This window comes from Grampus griseus, assembly GCF_964374135.1.
Source record: "Grampus griseus genome assembly, chromosome: 3".
Lineage (NCBI taxonomy): Eukaryota > Metazoa > Chordata > Mammalia > Artiodactyla > Delphinidae > Grampus > Grampus griseus.
The window spans coordinates 39,886,460-39,905,838 of NC_139019.1; the positions used below are offsets into that span (position 1 = coordinate 39,886,460).

The window sequence follows — 19,379 nt, forward strand, 5'->3', positions numbered from 1 at the left end:
TACTTTCCAAATTCTTAATCAGTTCAGCCTCTAACCTCTCAGTGTACTTTTAATTTTCACCCATATTTCCAAACTCTAAAAGAGATCTGATCAGATTAGGTCTCACTTAAAATCGGAAAGTATACAGTATAAAGTCTAGGGCTTAGCATTAGCCATCAAGTGACCTTATTTCATTACTAGTTTGTGACCACAGCTTTTATCTTCTCTAAGTCTCAGTTCACTCAATGGCATGTCTTTCTGTTAGTCAGGATAAAACTGGTTAAGAAAATAGGTTTCCTGACACTGATTTGTGTTTAGATTTATTGAAATTCAGAAAATGAACACTTATTCTAAATTTACTTCTCCAGCAATACTTTTCTACATCTGCATTGATTTGACATGAAGAAGATCAATAAATACAGCCATAAGATTCATAACACATATGAAAATTAACTTCAGCCACAGCACTGGTTGTCACCATTAGTTTGTAAATCTTAGAGGAGATTTTTAAAATATTTAAATTCACAGTATTTATTAACGCTCCCAAAGAAAGGTAAAGTTCACTGTAGTGAACTACAGTAACTACAGCCTTGATTATAAGTATGTTTTAATCCTACTTTATTTCAATAAGATATAATTTTACAATTTCTCTTTTCATTTTTTATAATTTAATATACTGCAATTTTCTATAATTCCATATACATACATGCATGTGTATATATGTGTACATATATGTATATGCACACATAGACACACACACATACACTATTACCTGTTTTTGAAAACTCTGAGCAATTTGGAGAAATATTTTTAGGAAAATATGATTTTTTAACGTCTAAGCATAAGTCAATTAATCAGAATTTACTGATTATTGTGCAAAGCCCTTTGGGTCATACTGAGAAGCATAAGACATAAATGAAACTAGAGACAGAGAGGTGAGATATACACAGGAAAGGCATTCTGTGGCAGAGCTTTCCCAGACAGGGGAGCAGCAGGAAGCACATTGATGATATCAAGTTAATGAAGATGGAGAGACTGGAAAGCCAAACTGGGGTACTGAGAGCACTGAATGCAGGCAAAGGAGCCCAAGTAAAGCCAAGTGGGACTGAACAGTGTCCCAACACAAGGCAATTTTTCTAGAGACTTATTTCTGCAATTTTGAAGACAGGACTAAGAAATGAAAATATGAGAGCTAGAAACAGGCGGAAACAGGGTTTTTAATATACTTACTAAGTAGTGAATCACTTCAAATTCATAAATTAGAAGAACAATTCTTTGGCGGATAGGTCCTTTTCTGAGATTTGATGGCCTTCAACCTTTCACCTCTGCCCACCCTACTTCTGATCTTCATTAAACTTTTAAAATTTTGTCTTCTCCAACTTTTAGTCCCTGCAATCTTCTATTTGGCAATCTATTCAATCATTCTTGTGGTTTTCCTCTCTGCCCTTCCCTTGGATTCTCTGTACTGTGTCACCTGTACTGTGTTCCAGGCAATGAGTCCTCCTTTGGGTGGCACTCTTGTCCTGCCTAGCCCTAGACCTGCTAGACAGAAACTTTCAGTTAGTAATTAGTTGAATTGAATTGAATCGAATGGAGTTGCATAGAATTGAGTCCCTCCACCACCTGTAAACACAAATCCACTCATCCACTCCTTCCCCTTCTTTGAAATTCTCAAAACCACTAAAACACAGCTGATTTTATTAAAAACAGCAAGTATTCGGTCAAGCTAACATGTAGTTGTGGCTCTTGACTCAAAGGATGTACAACTCACAAGACAAGGGAAGCATTGCAAACTCCTAAGTGGCCTGGGTCTCCCAGCGTTTTGATGGGCCAACTTATCTTCCCAATTCTCAGTTCCCCAGAGTAGTGGGAGCGAGGAAGGAGGGAGTAACATGCAACCGACTTAATGCACTCTTACTTATAAAAGTCTGTAGCAACAAGAAATAAAACAGTGCCCTAAATTCTTTATTAGATTCAACTTCCAGTGTACAAACATCCTAATTCAGATTAAACAAAATTGCCCACACACATTCCATTTCTAACGAGACTGTTTTCCTCCCTTCCTTCCCCTCCCGCTTCCCTCTTGCATTTCTTTCTTTCTTGTTTTCCCCCAGTCTTGGTTCTCCTTTCCCCCAGCTGATCACAGTCTTCCCAAAGAAAAGCCTCCCTGTGACCACGAATCGCCATAAAGGAAGGAAACCCTCCATAAGTGAAAGCCAAGCCCTCAGCGGGGCGTGTCGGGGTGGACGCCCCCACCCACTATTAGTGTGAGAAGGCTGGACAGCGAAGTTCAAGTGTCCACAGGAGAGGCACGGGGGTTACCAGATCTGCTCACTTGCATAAACGGACCTATCCCTTCTGCGCAATCGGACCCCAGGAAAGCAGCCTCCCTTTAAGGGCCTAGGAGCACGGCACTTTGAAAGTGCCCTCCTTGCCCAGACCCCGGGAGAAGTGAGGGGTGCGAAGGCGGAGCCACTGGGCTGGAGACACCCTCCGAAGGTCCGGCCCTCGGCTGCGTTCCTACTACCTTAGGGAGTTGGCGCGGGGAGCGGAATCACCCTGTCAATGAAAGGCAGATGTCCCTTTAAGGTTTGCTTCGCAGCTCGTGGACTTTAGCCTAAACAAGGACCCGCGAAGCTGGCTTTATTTGTCCATGTCTCGGACAGAGCCTGGGAGGCTGCCAGTGGGATTTCAGAGACCAAGAGTGCGAACGGCGGGGAGATGTGGCAATCCCTCTGGGATGCGAGAAGCGTGAATCGAACTTAGAGGGGCTGGTCGAAAACACAGGAAATCGCTGTACTGCTCCCAGGCGCCGGGGCCAACGGGGCCAGCGACTGAGACCCACGGCGGCGGGCGGAGTGGCCCAGAGCAACGCGGCTCCAGCGCGTGGTTTCGCCGAGTCCTTCCCTCCGATCCAGTGCGTCCCCCGGGCGCTGCAGCCGCTCCAACTATGGACCCCCGGCGCCGCGCCAGCCCAGGGATCGCTGTCGCCTGCTGCTGGCTCCTCACCGGTGAGTGACCCTGCTTTTCTCTGAGCATATCCTGAGCTCGAGACTCGAGACTAGGGGCTTAAAGTGGGGAGGGAGGCATGCAGAGCTTCGGCCCGGAGGGGAGAACGGAGCGCGGATCCACTTTCCGGCGCTCCAGGTACTCTGGGCAGGTTGGAGTACAGAAAGCAGTTTCTGCGTTTGGGTTTTGTTATGAATTACGTTTGATGTCGTTTCAAAACCTTCCACCCCAATGTTAGGCGGGAGCGGTGCTGAAAACTTTACAAGGTGGAACTGACTTTTCAAATTAAAGTTGTTTTGACAATATACGTGGTATTTTAGGACTTTGCTGATAGCTTCTACCTTCCTTTTCTTTTCTTTTTTTTTTTTTTTTTTTGAGGGAGGTAACTATCGGGCACCTGATTTATAATATGCAAAGTTCCTACCCTCAGGTTGCTCAAGAGTGGGTATTATTCATTTTCTTGCTGTCAGATACTCAAGATATTTTCTGCTACAAAATGAGGAAAGGGAAGAATGCAAGGTGAAGTTGCCTCTTGTCTCGAAATGATGTTTCTGTGTTAAGACCCAGGAGAAGGAACCTATTGAAATTGAGGAAGGAATAGTGAACATTTACTTTGTAAATATCACACAGCCGACTAAATTTTTAAATGCAAAATATCGTATTGTTACTTGTTCATAAACAGATATCTTTCAGGAGAGACAAACACAGTGGAGATGCAAAGTTACGTTCAATTTAGAAAAAAGGTTGAATCGTAGCATTTTCTAAGATTTTCCAAATGATTAACCCGTGGTCAGATCTTTTTTACCAGTTACTGACTGAGAGGGAAAAGTTGCAAGGGTGAAAGAAAGAGAAGGCAGATAGGGTGAAGCTTTGTGTGAAAAGGGCCAATAATCCAAACAGAGGCAACTTCTGAACCACTTTACAGCCAGTGAATGGTTGACCTTATCAGCCACCGTCACTACCCTTTACATGTGTTTGACCTATGACTCCTCTCCAGCTCAAAGTTTTTGGAGGTTGTTTGCATTATTTTCTTGTTGTTGTGCAAAATATGAATGGTTTACTAACTACTCAAGTTGTACCTTTTTTATTTTACTAAATAAGCAGTCACTAATGCAGAAATGATCAAACGAGGTCTGCATATCCTCTAAAAAGACAATGAAACTTGAAAAAACAGAAACAAATTATAATTTCTTATACATATATATATATATTTTAAATTCAACTACTTTATTTCCCCATGCCTAAAACAGCCACAAGTTGTATACTGTGGGTTTTCTGCAATTGTTGGGGGGTAATAAACCTTGCTAAATCCAAGAAGGAACTTAAAGGAAAATAATGCATACACGTTTCTAAATTACATTTAATTCTCTTTTGTGTGTGTATATATGTATTATATCTATATCTATACACATATTATTCAATCATATTGAAATTTAGAGTTTACAGTTATCTCAGAATCAACAGGTTCCTCATATGTGCTATATTTATGCCCATTTCACAACACAATAAGGATCTGAAATTTGACTTCTTCCTTTCCTTTGTTGGTTACCCTGTCAGTCATCATGTTGTCAGCTTCCTAACAAACTTCTCATCAATTCATAGAGTCCACAACTAATCTGGGGTCTTATCACCATACCCACCCTTGCACAGTACTGCAGAACTCATCATCTTGTCTTCATTCTGAACTTAACCTCTAATTCATCTTCCTAATACATAATTTTCATTATACCTTAGTCTTTAGTCAAAAATCTTTGGCGGTTCTTTGTTATCTTTCAGATAAAATCGAACATTCTCAACTGACCTTTCAGGGTCTGCCCTAATCCAGCACCCTCTGTCTCCTACTATGCCTCTATCAGTTTCCTATTACTGTTGTAAAAAATTGCCACAGATTTACTGGCTTAAAACAAGACAAATTTACTATCTCACAGTTATGTGGGTCAGAAGCCTCACTAGGCTAAAATCAAGATGCAAGCAGGGCTGCATCTCTTCTGGAGGCTCTAGGGGAGAATCCATTTCCAGGCCTTTTCCAGATTCTAGAGGCAACATGCATTCCTTGGCTTGCAGCTCCACTTTTCATCTTCAAAGCCACCAAAGTAGCTTCTTCAAATCTTTTCCTGTGACTCTGCTTCATCATCACATCTCCTTCTTCTCTGACTCTGACCTTATTTCCTTCCTCCTATTAAAATCCTAATTACTTTGGGCTCACCTGAATAATCCAGGATAACCTCCCCATATCAAGATTCTTAATATAATCATATCTGCCAAATCCCTTTTGCCATATAAGGTAATATATTTGCAGGTCCAGGGATTAGGAAATGAAGATATTTGAGAGACCATTGTTCTGCCTACCAAAACCTCTGAACACAAACTGCCCCTGATAGGCAGTCCCACTTCCTTATTTCCCGCTAATCCTCATGCTCATCTTACTACTGCACACGTAATCTTGTTTTCTGCATCTAGAAGAGCACTCCACCCTTCTTTCTTACCACCCCCTGCCATCTAAACAAACTCCCCCCAGTCTTCAAAGCTGGGTTTACATCCCTACAACCACCTACCCAACAAACCATCCCAGTAAACTTCCCATTATATTTAGAACTGCCTTGTATTAGCTTTTCCCAACATTTAAAAATGATTCATCAAGAAAGATGCCCTTCTCTAAGTCCAAATGAAGTCTTTATTGTTAATTTTTAAGCTTTTTTAAAATTAATTTATTTTATTTATTTTTGGTTGTGTTGGGTCTTTGTTGCTGTGTGCGGGCTTTCTCTAGTTGTGGCGAGCAGGGGCTACTCTTTGCTGCGGTGCACAGGCTTCTCATTGCGGTGGCTTCTCTTGTCGCAGAGCAAAGGCTTCAGGTGTGTGGGCTTCAGTAGTTGTGGATCACGGGCTCAGTAGTTGTGGCTTGCAGGCTGTAGAGCACAGGCTCAGTAGCTGTGGTGCACAGGCTTAGTTGCTCCACAGCATGTGGGATCTTCCCGGACCAGGGCTCGAACCCGTGTCCCCTGCATTGGCAGGTGAATTATTAACCACGGCGCCACCAGGGAAGCCCTTTATTGTTATTTTATATATGTCAAAGTCCCAGCAAAAAAACTAGTGGCATATATAAAGGATTTAACTGAAAAAAATTAAATCAAGGGACTGCTGGCAGAAGCATATAAAGGAACTGACAAAAGATGGCTGGAGCATGCAGAATGAGCAATAGTAGAAAGAAAGTACCTGAAGCAACATGAGAAGAAAAGCCACTGCCGTTCCTAGGCCTGAGAAGGCAGTGGTGTCAGCTTGACTGTGAACTCTGGCTATGGGAGGGGGACCACTGGACAGGAGCTGTGGCCATAAGAAGAAGAATGCAGCTAGTGCCAAAGTTGAAGCACAGCAGGGAGAAAGCAGGGGAAATGAATACCCCTGCTTTTCCTTCTACCCTCTAATGCCTTGCCTGGCCATCCCATTGGCCATGTCCAAATGGCAGAATTCAAACTCTCAGGGGACAAGGGTCAAGACAAACAATAACAGAGAAATACTAGCACAACTTATTGCTGAAAGGCACATATTTTCTGAGAATGTATTAGGTAAGAGGCCCTGTGCCAAGAATTTTGGACATATTACATTTTAATCTCAAAAAAGGGAAAATTCTGGAACTATTATCTGTATTTTAGAGATGAACAAACCAAAATACTAAGAGGCTAATTTGACCAAAGTCACCCAATTAATAAACCGCAAAGCCTGTTCAGATCTCTCATGCTCTGAAATAATATACCAGGCTGTCTAAATGTAAGTCCATTTCTCTCTTGCTCAGCCCTCTAAATGTTAAATCCAAGCATAATTGTCTAAAAGACTTTGATAAAGATCTAATTAATGGTTAAGTGAGTCTGTTATTTCCATGACTTTTAGGTATATAGTGAAATTAGATGATGTCCCTCCCTACATTAATTGTAAGTCAAATAAGACTACTATCTCTGGTTATTAAGAATACAAATATAGAATTATCCCTAATTGAGTTATATATCTTTCCTCCCTAGAAACATTTTAGTTAGCCTGAAAGCAGGAGTCTTCTTTTGTGACTTTTTTCACAGGCAAGATTTCCTATTCTAAAAGAAGTGAGCTAATGGCTGGATATGGAAGGAAGTCAGCCACCTACCCATAACAAAGAAATGACCTCCAATGACACACAATGGAAGACAGTGAATATATTTAAGTCAATATATGATGTCTGTAAAGGCAGCGATAAATTCATAGGAATTTTGTTTGTTTAATAAATAGGCAGTGACAGTAGCAATAAAATATACATGCCAAACTAGTTTGCCTATTTTTCTTCCCTGCTGTCATGATGCTATTTTGATGCATGAGCTCTTGGACCACCACTTATAACTGTGGATCTTACTTCCTTAGATGGATGTTCCTCTACCTGTGTTCCAACACCTAAACCCAACAAACTTCCCACTGGATTAGAACTTGCTGAATTTTAATATGCCCCTTAAGTATTTCATAAAATAAAGGAGCTCATGTTTTAAATATATTCAGAAAATTAGGCATCAAAATGCTATTCTTTACCTACACTGCTCTTCTGTGGTATGAAATACAAAATAGTGTATCTGAATTCATGTTAGGAAATTGAGATGAAAGATATTTGGAACTGTTGTCACAATGCTAAAGTCAGAATACGTTGCCTATTCAGAGTGGTCTGTGACTGGAGAATTGTATTCGCTCTCAAAGCAAGTACAGTAGAGTATCAGCAGATGTAAATGAGCTGAATATATTCTCATCCTCATGATTATTAAGCTTCTTTCAGCTCCTCTATTGTGCCAGCTCCTCTGCAGTCTCCAGGCTTTTGCATAAGCAGTTACACTGCTACTGGTCCTCAAGTCCCCATATGAATGTGATTTCCAAGAACCCACTGGAGTAGATTGGACCCCTCCCCCAGAGATTTGTAGGCCCTTAGCACTTTTGCTTCTACAATATACCACATATTAAAATTAAACATCTAACTGTCTGTTTTCCCAGCTCCCTGTATGCTCTGTGAGGATAGGGTCTTTGTTCATTATCTCTACCATCTTAGAATAATAGTCACTTGAAAATTTGTTATTGAACGAGTCACAAAAGACTAGACTACAGACAAACTCATAAAATACTTAAGGGGTCAGGTTGTCTCTTTTAATTATATCCCCACCTGGAATATTTCCATCTACCCATATTTATATCTAACTGAATGGAAGACACCATCAACTGAATGCTGCACCGTTATTTTATGTACTATTAAGAAAGAAAAGTACTGCCAAGCCAATTATAATTGCTAAATGGTTAGATGCCTCCAAGTTTCAAGAGATGTTGAAATGTGGGAAAATATACATCTGAAAATTATAATAAATAACATGCAGTATATCTACATGCAATTTTCTATCACGTTTCTTTGTACTTTTAAAACATGCATCATAAGATTTCAGACACACTCCTTCTAGGTACAAAGATATGAACATTGTCCCCCTTCTCAGTTCTCTTCCAGAGCCAAATCTGTATCTAATTGAGGGGATAATTGCTCCTCTGGCACCAGCAACCTCACCAGATCCCAAGAGCAGACCTTCCTCTAAATACTCTCCCTTTACAAAGGAAGCTTCAGGAGGAGAAAGGTGGCAGTAAAAGTAATAAAAAAATGTTCCAGGTCACAGGATCAATAACGCTAGTTTTGGCAAGCTTAACGTCTCTAATATTCTATCATATTGGTGGTTAGAGCTAGGGCCATGTATATTTGAAGGGACCTAATTTTTATCTAACGTCTTCTATAACTTAAAAGGAAGATGAAAAAGTCAACTAAATCTTAAAAGGAGATTACAATATATGTACTGGTTAGTATTAAGAATTCATTTTATGTGCAAAAGCATTAATATTGTTTTATCCAAATGTAGAGCTCTATAAACAAATTAAGTGAGAAATCTGATTTGAAAAATCATTATAATTCAAATATTAAAAGGAGTGAAGACATATGCTTTTTTCTATGAACTATCTGAGATCTGCTGAAATAAATGTAAATTCTTAAATTTAAATAGGACACTTAAATCAATCACATTAGAACCTCAAATGATTAAGATGAATGGTCTGCATATTTTATTATAAATCCTATACTATTAATACAAATTACAATGTACTTTCAAAATTTTCTTATTAACTATATACTTTTAGTTTGCCAAGTACTACAGTTTGAAAATGCATGGGTATTGACCAGTTCCTAAAATTATATATTTTATTGTAATATTTTTAATAAAATGATCCGGTACTGTACAGAGATTCATACAAACAGGAACATCCCCCCACACACACTTTTGTTGATAAAATTATTTATTTGGTAGGAGCTTTGTATTGTTCTGTGACAGTTGCAAGTAAGTAGTTTTAATTACAGGAATTTAGATAGTAAGTGAGTACAGCAAGTTCCTTTAAAAAAGAAAAAAAAAAAAAACCTTTCATTTTTCCCTTTCACCATTTTGCCTGAATTCGCTGAATAGCCCTCCCTGTTGACCACTAACTTTGCCTGTGGAGGTCACATAGGCATCTTTGTACAATCTAAGGTTAGCACATTCTCTCTAAATAAACTATTGCTATTTTCACTAGATATTTATAATCAGAGTGCTAGCTATTTATTTTGTAAAGATCATTTTCCAAACCAAGTATAATAAAACTAATTGTCATCATACATTATTTTTGAACATTTTAAGACCTTTTCCTCGTTAAGATGTGTTTAAAAATTAATCATTTTCTTATCTATGCATGGATTATCTCAAAAAACTGAAAAAGGTTTACAGAAACTTACTTTAAGAGGAATCTTTTTAAATTGTTAGTAACATTATAAAACAGAATGTGACTTCTTAATTTTAGGATATCAGTGATAGACAAATCAAAAACTCTGAATTAAAGGAGAAATAAAGCTTGTAAAGCCATGTCTTGGAAGCCTTGAATGCCAGGGAATTTGGATTTTAATTAATAGGGAATGAGAACCCCAAATAACTCGAAAGTGTAATGACTGATCTAGAAAGACTAAGTTATAACACAAAATCTAGAAGAAAAACACCTGATCATTCAACAAGCTCAAGTTACTAAAAAGAAAATTCTATTACAGACGTTTCAGATTAAATGATAATTCTGTGAAAAGTTTTGTAGTATGTTCAATCACTGAAGCACATTTATATTTAAAAAGACAGCCCAAAGCAGTGTGCCTCATAATTAAAACAAACAAACAAAAGAACCACAGAATCAACAGTCTATGGGGGTTTCCCATAGATTCTCAATGTAGAAATATGTGTGTATTTTTCTAAAGTAGAATATTAGATCTTTCTCAAGAATTACAACGGTGACCTAGGCTGAGCAAAAGGAATATTACATTGAAAAGAATATAAGGACTGTTTTAAAGTAATAAAAGAGCAAGGAAGGGACCTTCCTTTCAAATGCCCTAGGTTGGTTCCTAAGCTGTGAGTCTTTGTTTAACTGGCAAAGGTGAGAGTTAAGGGGAAATGGCAGTGGGTAATAGCACATAATCTTTGGGGTTGCAGAGATGATTTCAAGCATCCATAAATGTAGAATTGTGTCAGTGGAAAGAGAAAGTGTGGAATTAAGCAGACCTGGATTTGAATGCTGGTTATGTGATCTTGAATACATTTCTTAACTTCTCTGTAATTCATTTTCTTCATCTATGTATGAGGATAACAAATATTTACCTTACAGGTGAGGACTAGAAAAAGCATAGGAAAGTTCCAGGTGAATATACAGTAAGTGATAGCTCTTCAGTAAAAACCTAACATTTATTAAGGTCCCTGTGTGCCTATCACTGTGATTCTGTGGTTTTCGATCCTTGGCAGATTTTTCAAGAGGGGGATGATTATACTTAGAAAGGTGATCAAGGAGTATCTCAAAGCATCTCCTCCTTTCCCTCTCTCCCTCTCTCTCTCTCTCTCTGTCACTCACACACTCACACACACACACACACACACACACACACACACACACACACACATTCACTCTACCAGTTAAGAATTCTTGTAGCTTAACAAGCACCTTTTAAAAAGATACATGTCCTTTGGAGACACAAGCCATACTCACACTTTAGTGTGATCAGTTCCTTGCTCAGTGAAAAGCTGCTGGGTTCTCCTGGAAGTAGAAGAAGGCAGTCTGAGTTAGGAACTTTGGAAGGGCACTCAGTATGAGAGGAAGGTGGGGAAGGAAGGAGGTACAGAAAGAGAAGGAGGGAGAAGAGAGGCCACAAAATATTGGTTCTAATTTACACTAGAGTTTTGGAGGGGACCTATGTATCCCCTGACAATCTCTGAGGAAGTTAACTGAGATCTGAGTATCAAGACTTGTGCCAACATCATATTGCTCCCTTTCATCCCTGTCTCACCAGTTCAGGATGGTAAGCTTACCTTTAAATGCCATACGCAATAAGATAGAAGGCGAATGGGGAAGATTTGTGCCCTCTTCTCTCCAACCCATCTTAACTCTCAAGAAAACTTTGGTAGGCTTTATTCTATTCACTGGTCCTTTTAAGAAGCAAGCCCCACTTCCCAAACTCCCCCGCCTCTCCTTCCCCCCGAAAATGTTAAGTGACGTAAGGTTTTTCTTAGCAATGAATTCTGTAGCTATTCAATCAAGGTCGGTCATAGTAGAACAGTCCTTCCCCACTTCCCCAATCCTCAGCTCTCAGCTCAGCTTTGACAGTGAAGATCCCGTCCTAAACTACCGAGACCCAATTCCCCCCCGTAAACATTTCACAGGCTACTGAGCTGCGGAAAGCTGAGTCTGCCAACCTTGGATTCTGGGATTCTCAGGACATCAGATCAAGCAACTGAGAGGTCCATCCAGGGGTAAATTCCACAGATGGTTTCTTCTTTCTCTGGGATCAATGTTCTAACATCTGGGTTAATCAGATCATGCAGACTTGGTTAATTAAGCGCAGAAAACAGCTGGGCACGTTACTCACGGCCCAGACGCACCATGACCAGTCGTTCTTAAGAAACAGCTTCTGGACAGACCAGCTCCAAAAAGCGTGTGGCGTCTGAGTGCGGATAAGGCAGGAGCAAAGCGGGCCGTAGTTTGGACCTTGGGGCCAAGTCTGCACTTTTCTGAGTTCCTTTTACTTTTCCGTAAGTTTTGAAATTGCATTTACCCGGCGGGAGAAGGTGTAGCGTGGCAACCGCACACAGCTGAAAAAAATATATATGTTTGCACTCACAAACTCCCCAGATTCTTCACAAACAGGGGTGGAAGAGAAAACTTAGGAGGTCCAAGTTCAGCATTAACACGAATGACTCGCCAGCAAAGATTCCGTACACTTCCCTCGGGTGGTTTATTCTCCGAGAAACAACTCCCAGCTTAGTGCGCCTGCGCACGCGCAAGCTGCGGCCCCGCCTCCCCGTTGCGGACGTAAAACGTGCGCCGGGAGGCAGGACGTGGGCTGCGCATGCGCCCTTACTGCATCGGCCCCTTGATCTGTACGGCGGCTGGAACCGCGGAGAAGGTGTTCGCCGGTGTCTCTTGCGCCGGTCCGACGCGGCGCGCCCCGAGACCACGAAAAGGAAGGGCTAAAGTAAGTGTTCCCCCCAGCCGCTAGAGTCATATAGAAAGTGTTTCCTTCCCGCCAGGCAAGTGCCTGTAGGAACCGGACCCCGTCCCCTTCACGGCCTAAACTTTCCCCTCCCTACCCCTTTCCTTGTGGCGATCCCCTCGGTTCCTCTTGTTCTGGCAGTGAGCCCCTGCCAAGATCATGAAGCTCGTGAGGAAGGACATTGAGAAAGATAATGCGGGCCAGGTGACCCTGGTTCCCGAGGAACCTGAGGATATGTGGCACACCTACAATCTAGTGCAGGTGGGCGACAGCTTGCGCGCCTCCACCATCCGCAAAGTACAAACGGAGTCCTCCACGGGCAGCGTAGGGAGCAACCGGGTCCGCACTACCCTCACTCTCTGCGTGGAGGCCATCGACTTCGACTCTCAAGCCTGCCAGCTGCGGGTCAAGGGGACTAACATCCAGGAGAATGAGTATGTCAAGATGGGGGCTTACCACACCATCGAACTGGAGCCCAACCGCCAGTTCACCCTGGCCAAGAAACAGTGGGACAGTGTGGTTCTGGAGCGCATCGAGCAAGCCTGTGACCCAGCCTGGAGCGCTGATGTAGCGGCTGTGGTGATGCAGGAAGGCCTCGCTCATATCTGCTTAGTCACTCCCAGCATGACCCTCACTCGGGCCAAGGTGGAAGTGAACATCCCTAGGAAACGGAAAGGCAACTGCTCCCAGCACGACCGGGCCTTGGAGCGGTTCTATGAACAGGTGGTCCAGGCCATCCAGCGCCACATACACTTTGATGTTGTAAAGTGCGTCCTGGTGGCCAGCCCAGGATTTGTGAGGGAGCAGTTCTGCGACTACATGTTTCAACAAGCAGTGAAGACGGACAACAAAGTGCTCCTGGAAAACCGGTCCAAATTCCTTCAGGTAAAACAGTCTTACCCAGGGGTAATTAAGAATGGGCAGAAGGGTTTATGTAAATGACTCCTAAAGTTTTAGAACTAGGAAAAGTACAAGAGGAGGAAGGTTTAACTTGACTGGGATTGTAAGTGAGATCATGAAATGAAAAGAGACTAGCAAATTGATATAGTAAACTTGGCTTAAATCCTTAAACATATAAAGCCTTACCAGTGTTTTTGGCTTGAGGTCATTGTGGGCTGTTTAATGGGTACTCTAAGAGATCTTTTGTCTAACTTTTGTAATTGTGATTCTAGGTACATGCCTCCTCTGGACACAAGTACTCCCTGAAAGAGGCCCTTTGTGACCCTACAGTAGCTAGCCGCCTTTCAGACACTAAAGCCGCTGGGGAAGTAAAAGCCTTGGATGACTTCTATAAAATGTTACAGCATGAACCTGACCGAGCTTTTTATGGACTCAAGCAGGTGGAGAAGGCCAATGAGGCCATGGCAGTTGACACATTGCTCATCAGCGATGAGCTCTTCAGGCACCAGGATGTAGCCACACGGAGCCGGTACGTGCGGCTGGTGGACAGTGTGAAGGAGAACGCAGGCTCTGTTAGGATCTTCTCCAGTCTTCATGTGTCTGGGGAACAGCTCAGCCAGTTGACTGGGATAGCTGCCATTCTTCGCTTCCCTGTCCCTGAACTCTCTGACCAAGAGGATGATTCTAGTTCCGAAGAAGATTAATGATTGGAACTAATAATCGAGACTACCTGTGTCTCACTCCTTCACTGTTAGATTTTCTCAGCATCCTTGTGACAGAAAGCTGCGAAAGTGGCACTTTGTGATTCTTACAGGGGTTTCCCATGTATTTGGTCACACTAGGTGATTTGTGGTTGGCAGGACATGTATTCAAACTGAACAATAAAAGGAAATAATCTCCATGTATTACCATCTTTATTAATTGGGATAATTTTATTTCAGAATTATGAGTTATTCGCAGTACTTAGAAACATTTTGTATATTTAAAACGAATGCCCGTATATTCTTTGGAATAGACTGTAAAATCCCATACTGCATGCTTTGAAGTAGTTTTCCTTAGGAAAAGCTTTTTAATATCTCATCTTCAGTTTACATTGTTTATTTTAATTCGGCATGGTGTTCTTACACTGGTTTTCTTAATGATCCTTTTCTCCCCATTTCCGCCCACATTCCATTTTTTTTAATTTTTAAATTTATTTGCTATTTTAAATGATAGCTGAATAATTAGAAGATTTTCTTGGGGACAACTTTAAAATGTGTTTTTCTTAAGAGACTTGTTAAACCAATCATGTTAAAAGTAACAAGGTGGGGTTTTTTTTGCTTTAGAACTAATCGTAATTGCTTCAGAGGAGCACTTAATTAGTTATTTTTAGGTCATTGAGCTTGGGTCTGCTAAGGATTCTCAGGATAATCTATTTAAGGTGCCTTTATTTTTAAAATGAGGCTAAGGTATGTGATTTGCTTATGGGCTATTAGTGGCAAACCTAGAAGTAGTCCCCAGTCTGGACTTGAGTTCTTTGCACTGCTACACCATTTATGTATTTATTTTGTGGCTTATCATAGTTAAATACTTAATGCTACCTTGAATATGTATTTGCTTTTACATTCTTAATGGACTTTCTCTACGCCCTATTTTAGGGGTGAGAAAGCCTGTTCAGAAAGTTTAAGTCACATCATTAGTATGTGGCAGTTGATTTGTACTCCAGCTCTTTACCATACTTAGGGAATTGCGGCAAATAGCTGAGAGTTTAAAATATTTTCATTATTTTTTCCAAGAGTTAGGGAGGGGGCCTTGAAATGTAATTGCATCTTGACCTTTTACACATCTCAGCTTAGCAAAATAATTAGGAAAGGCCTTATGAAGAAAGAGTGATAATTCAGTCTGTAACTCCAGGATCAGTGGTGCCTGCTTCAAATAAGGACACTAAGTAAACTCTTGCTTGTCCTGTCTGTGTCTGAGCCTTTCTCCCGGTGTAAGTGCCAGGTTTGGGGATTATTTTTTTTAAACTTCCTAACTAATCTGAACCTTTTTATCTATAGTTGGGGGTGGACACCTCCATATACTTTAAAACCACATTTTTATATGTCTATTGTACTTCCTAATCAAAATAATTCAGATTGTTGTTCCGTTATAATTCATGAATATTTAAGATACCATTAAAAGTATGTTATTAATAATTTGGTAGGAGTGTAGATATGAAGTCACTAAGATTCTTAATGTTAGAACCTGATTGATAATGCATCATATTCTCAGGAAGAATTTGGAGATTTGGGGCCTCGTGCTCATAATCTATGCAGAACTGGTTATTCCTAGCTGTTATCCTTGGTAATAAAAACCAGGGGAAATAAAAGCTTATGGTAAGTCTGACCAATACATTTTAGGACATAAGTTCTCAAATTTAGCTGCCTCTTAGCTTCACCTTGGGAGTTTTAAAAACTCTATACCCAGACTGGACCCCAGACTAAATAACCTTACACCCCTAGCAATGCTGGAGTGTTTTCTTTAAATTATTATTAAAGCTCCCAGGTGATTCCAATAGGCATCAAGGCTGAGGCCCTTGATTCAGGCCTTGCTATTCAAAAGTGTGGTCCATGGACCAGCAGCATCTCCTGAGAGCTTGTTAGAAACTGGAATCCAGGGCTGTACACTAAACCTATTGAACTGCAATCTGTATCTTAACATCTCCAGTTGATTGCTGTGTATAATCAAAGCTGATAAACATAAGCAATAGCTTATTCTCCCTGTGCTACTTAATCTCTGCCTAGGGTTGCCAGCCATAGAGAAAAAGATTTGAGTTTTAAGAGAGCTAAGCTGCCAATATTCAATTAAATTATCTATAAAACTCTAAATGAAAGCCTGTTTATATGTCTATAACATATTTAAAATATCTTTAAGAATTTGTATTTTTAAAAAGTTACATATTATACCAATACCATTATCAAGAGTATAAATCTTCCTAGATGCATAGGTGTAAATATCAAAATAGTGATAGCATATAAAATACAAAATTAATTCAAATAATTAGTTTTTACTATTCTATAGAAAACAAAATGAACCATAGGTCTCTGGAAATCATATGCACTAGTTTAATTCCAATTGCTCTTCATTAATAAGGAATGAATATGGTAACAAATGGAAACACTGTCAATAACATACCTCTCACATTAATGCAATGTTGTACTGTAAGTTTCCATTTACCATAAGGTGCTTGTTGTAAACAAAGATTGCTTCCCTCACTAGGCTCAATAAATGAGAAGTTTGCAATTTGTTTCATTTTGTTCCAGATATGATACATATAAAATTACGTTTTGCTATTCCTGGTCTATTATATGTTAAATATTTTGCTAATTTTACGTCTGGACAGTTGATGCTGGATTTCACTTTCATTACTCCCTTATATACAAGTTGGATTCCCCCCCACCCCCAGGTGCCACTAGAATAGCTTTGTAAAGCTAATTTTCTTTTATCTCTAGTTACTTTCAGTCATTAACTTTAGTTTCCTTTTTTAATCCCTGTAACCAGATATCAAACTCACAGTATCTTTAACAGAAGTGACTCATAATTTCTGCAGTTCATATATTCTGGAACTGAAATTCTCTTTGTTGCTAAAAAAAAGTACACGGATGAAATGGTGTATATGTGAATTCCGCAAAGTAGAAGCTGTTTGTTGGGAAGATACTATTTTGCTTTTAAATCAGATGGTTTTCCAAGTAAATAAAACCGGCAGTTTGTATTCAGTATCGGGATATGTTGAATTACATGTTGAAAAGGGGTTTCTAAGGTGTTTCTTAGAGTTTGAGTAGAGAGAAATTCTTTCGCCTGTGGCCAGAGCTTAGATATGAGGCATCCATATTTATATTACACCAGTCATCAAGGGCAGTACATTTAATTTTATCCGTTCATCTTTTTAGTACCTGTTTGAACCCAGTACTGAGCTGGGTTTAGGGAAGAAACATGTAAACAAATCACTGGATAAAAGTAACTTGTAGAAAGTATGAGAGGGCACAATGTTGCAAGGGGTCGCTTTTAGAAGGAACTTTAGAGCAAGAGCCAGTAAATGTACTTAAAATGATAAACCTGGAGAGGTTATCAGGAAGAGGAGGAGGGCGGGGCAAGTTTACTAATCATATCAGACCCTCCATGCCACAATAAAGAGTAGGTTCGACCATTATGAGAAACCACTGAAAAGTTTAAACAGGAGAATGGCATGATAAACTTTGCATTTCACAAATATCACTGGCAGCATAAAGGATGCATTGGAGGAGGCAAGATTGGAGGCAAGGAGACAGATTAAGAGAACACTTATTAGAAAAATTTAAGAGGAAAATGATGATGGTCTAAACAAAGGCAGTAAGAATGAACAGTCAAGAGGAGGTATTAGGAGATAGGCTCAGAGGGACGTGAGGTTTGTTCAGAGTTATGGAAGGAGTAGAGTCTAGGGGTAAATCTCAGGGGTTTTTTCTTGACTGGTGGGAGATATTAGGGCATAATTCAGACAGGAAGAGAAGCTGACTTGCAAGGAAAAACAGTAAGTTCAGTTTGGAATCTGGTTTGAAGTGCCTGTGGGACATCTGTAATGCTTTTCCACCAGACTGTTATATGCTTACTTACTCCCTTCAGGTTTTTGCTCAAAATATCACCTGCTCCATGAAGTCTTCCTAAACCAGCCTTTTTAAAAAATGTACCTTCTCCAAGATTCCCTTATCCTTCCTTGTCTTATTTTTCTCTGTAACGCTTAATTTCACTTAGTTGTTTTGCTTATCATCTATCTAGAATGTAAGCTCCAGGAAGGCAGAGATTATTGTCTATTAGGTCATTGCTATATCCCCAATGCTAAGAACAAACCCTGGCACAGAGTAGATGCTCGGGAAAAAAAAAAAAAAAAGATGACTAAATGAATGACCGAATGAATCAATCTCCAGAAGAAGGTCCCTTAGGCAGTTGTGCATACAGTTCTGAAATTCAGGAAAAAGCATTTGGCCAGGGATAATAATACAAGAAATGTTCAGCATATAAGCAGACCTGAAATCATGGAGAAAAAAAAATGACCTAGGAAGTATTAGTAAAACTAGAAATAAAAGAGGGCCAGGCATCAAAGCATAGGGAAACAGCAATATTTAATCTCTTTAAGTGCTACTTCATTCTCTGTATTATATATAACAAAGCACAGGTGTTTATAGATTTCAACACTTAATATAGTCAGATAATTATTTTTCCCCTACATATCTCTATAGTGTACTAGAGATATACATGTAGAATAGTTAAAATATTGATTTCATAAAAAGCTGAATTTTTAAAAGTTCTTAAGATAAAAATTTCTAAGTCAGGGGGCAAAAACTAAATTACTTTTGTTTATGTTTTTTAAGTGGATCTTAACATACATGTACATTTACTAATTTAGTGTATGAAAAGTTAGTTTTAAAAAAATACATTGGGTGATGATTTAATTTATTAAAAGATTTTTCTCAGGATCCCCATAGTACAGGGATTATTAGCAAGCTCTGTTTCATTCATGTCGAAGGGTTACTGCTATACGGCCCTTAGCCCTCATGTCTCCTACCCTAATCTGCATCTTTGATTCCCTCACCACTTCCTCTTTTACTCCCTGTGGGACCACAAGTGCCAGAGTTGTGACATAAACTTTGCAGAGTTATACCTGTTCTAAAAATTGATTTTGACCAGCCCATAATTTTGTTGATACATATTTTTCAGCAAATGAGTTCCCAGTTAGTGAAGAACAACTAAAATGGGGGTGTAAAAGCAATTATAAAAAGAATAAACAATTTCAGATAAAGTTTTTAAAGCCCTAAATAAAAGTTTTCTTCATGTTGATGTTAGCGTATTTAAACTTTGTGCTGTGATTCAGTTTACGTATTTTAAAAGATTTAGTAGTTTAGAAAAGTGCTATTCAAGA

At 39.8% G+C, this 19,379-nt stretch overlaps 2 protein-coding genes and 1 long non-coding RNA gene across 4 annotated transcripts in view; 2 read left to right on the top strand and 1 right to left on the bottom strand.

Annotated features, from left to right (window-relative positions):
- The first annotated feature begins 2,807 nt into the window (after positions 1-2,807).
- ITGA1 (integrin subunit alpha 1) overlaps positions 2,808-19,379 on the top strand; it is a 168,128-nt gene continuing 151,556 nt past the window's right edge. The window contains exon 1 of the mRNA XM_082649801.1: positions 2,808-2,990. Coding sequence (XP_082505927.1) covers positions 2,930-2,990 — 61 coding nt within the window. The 5' untranslated portion in view covers positions 2,808-2,929. The remainder of the gene's footprint in view (positions 2,991-19,379) is intronic.
- Positions 3,038-12,289, bottom strand: LOC309819550. Of its 2 annotated transcripts, none has more exons than XR_014296443.1 (3): positions 11,769-12,289; positions 11,065-11,112; positions 3,038-3,565 (listed from the first exon to the last, which is right to left on the bottom strand). It is a non-coding gene; the product is annotated as an uncharacterized lncRNA (long non-coding RNA). The 2 variants fall into 2 exon arrangements; XR_014296444.1 differs by lacking the exon at positions 3,038-3,565 and adding an exon at positions 5,731-5,987.
- Positions 12,449-17,152, top strand: PELO (pelota mRNA surveillance and ribosome rescue factor). The gene is made up of 3 exons (XM_082649802.1): positions 12,449-12,547; positions 12,707-13,450; positions 13,738-17,152. Exons 2-3 carry the CDS (start codon positions 12,725-12,727, stop codon positions 14,167-14,169), a joined length of 1,158 nt encoding a protein of 385 aa, XP_082505928.1. The 5' UTR covers positions 12,449-12,547; positions 12,707-12,724; the 3' UTR covers positions 14,170-17,152.

Coding starts and splice junctions, on each gene's coding strand:
- PELO (XM_082649802.1), top strand. CDS start 12,725: ATGAAGCTCGTGAGGAAGGACATTGAGAAAGATAATGCGGGCCAGGTG. Junction 13,451..13,737: donor ACCGGTCCAAATTCCTTCAG/GTAAAACAGTCT, acceptor TTGTGATTCTAG/GTACATGCCTCCTCTGGACA.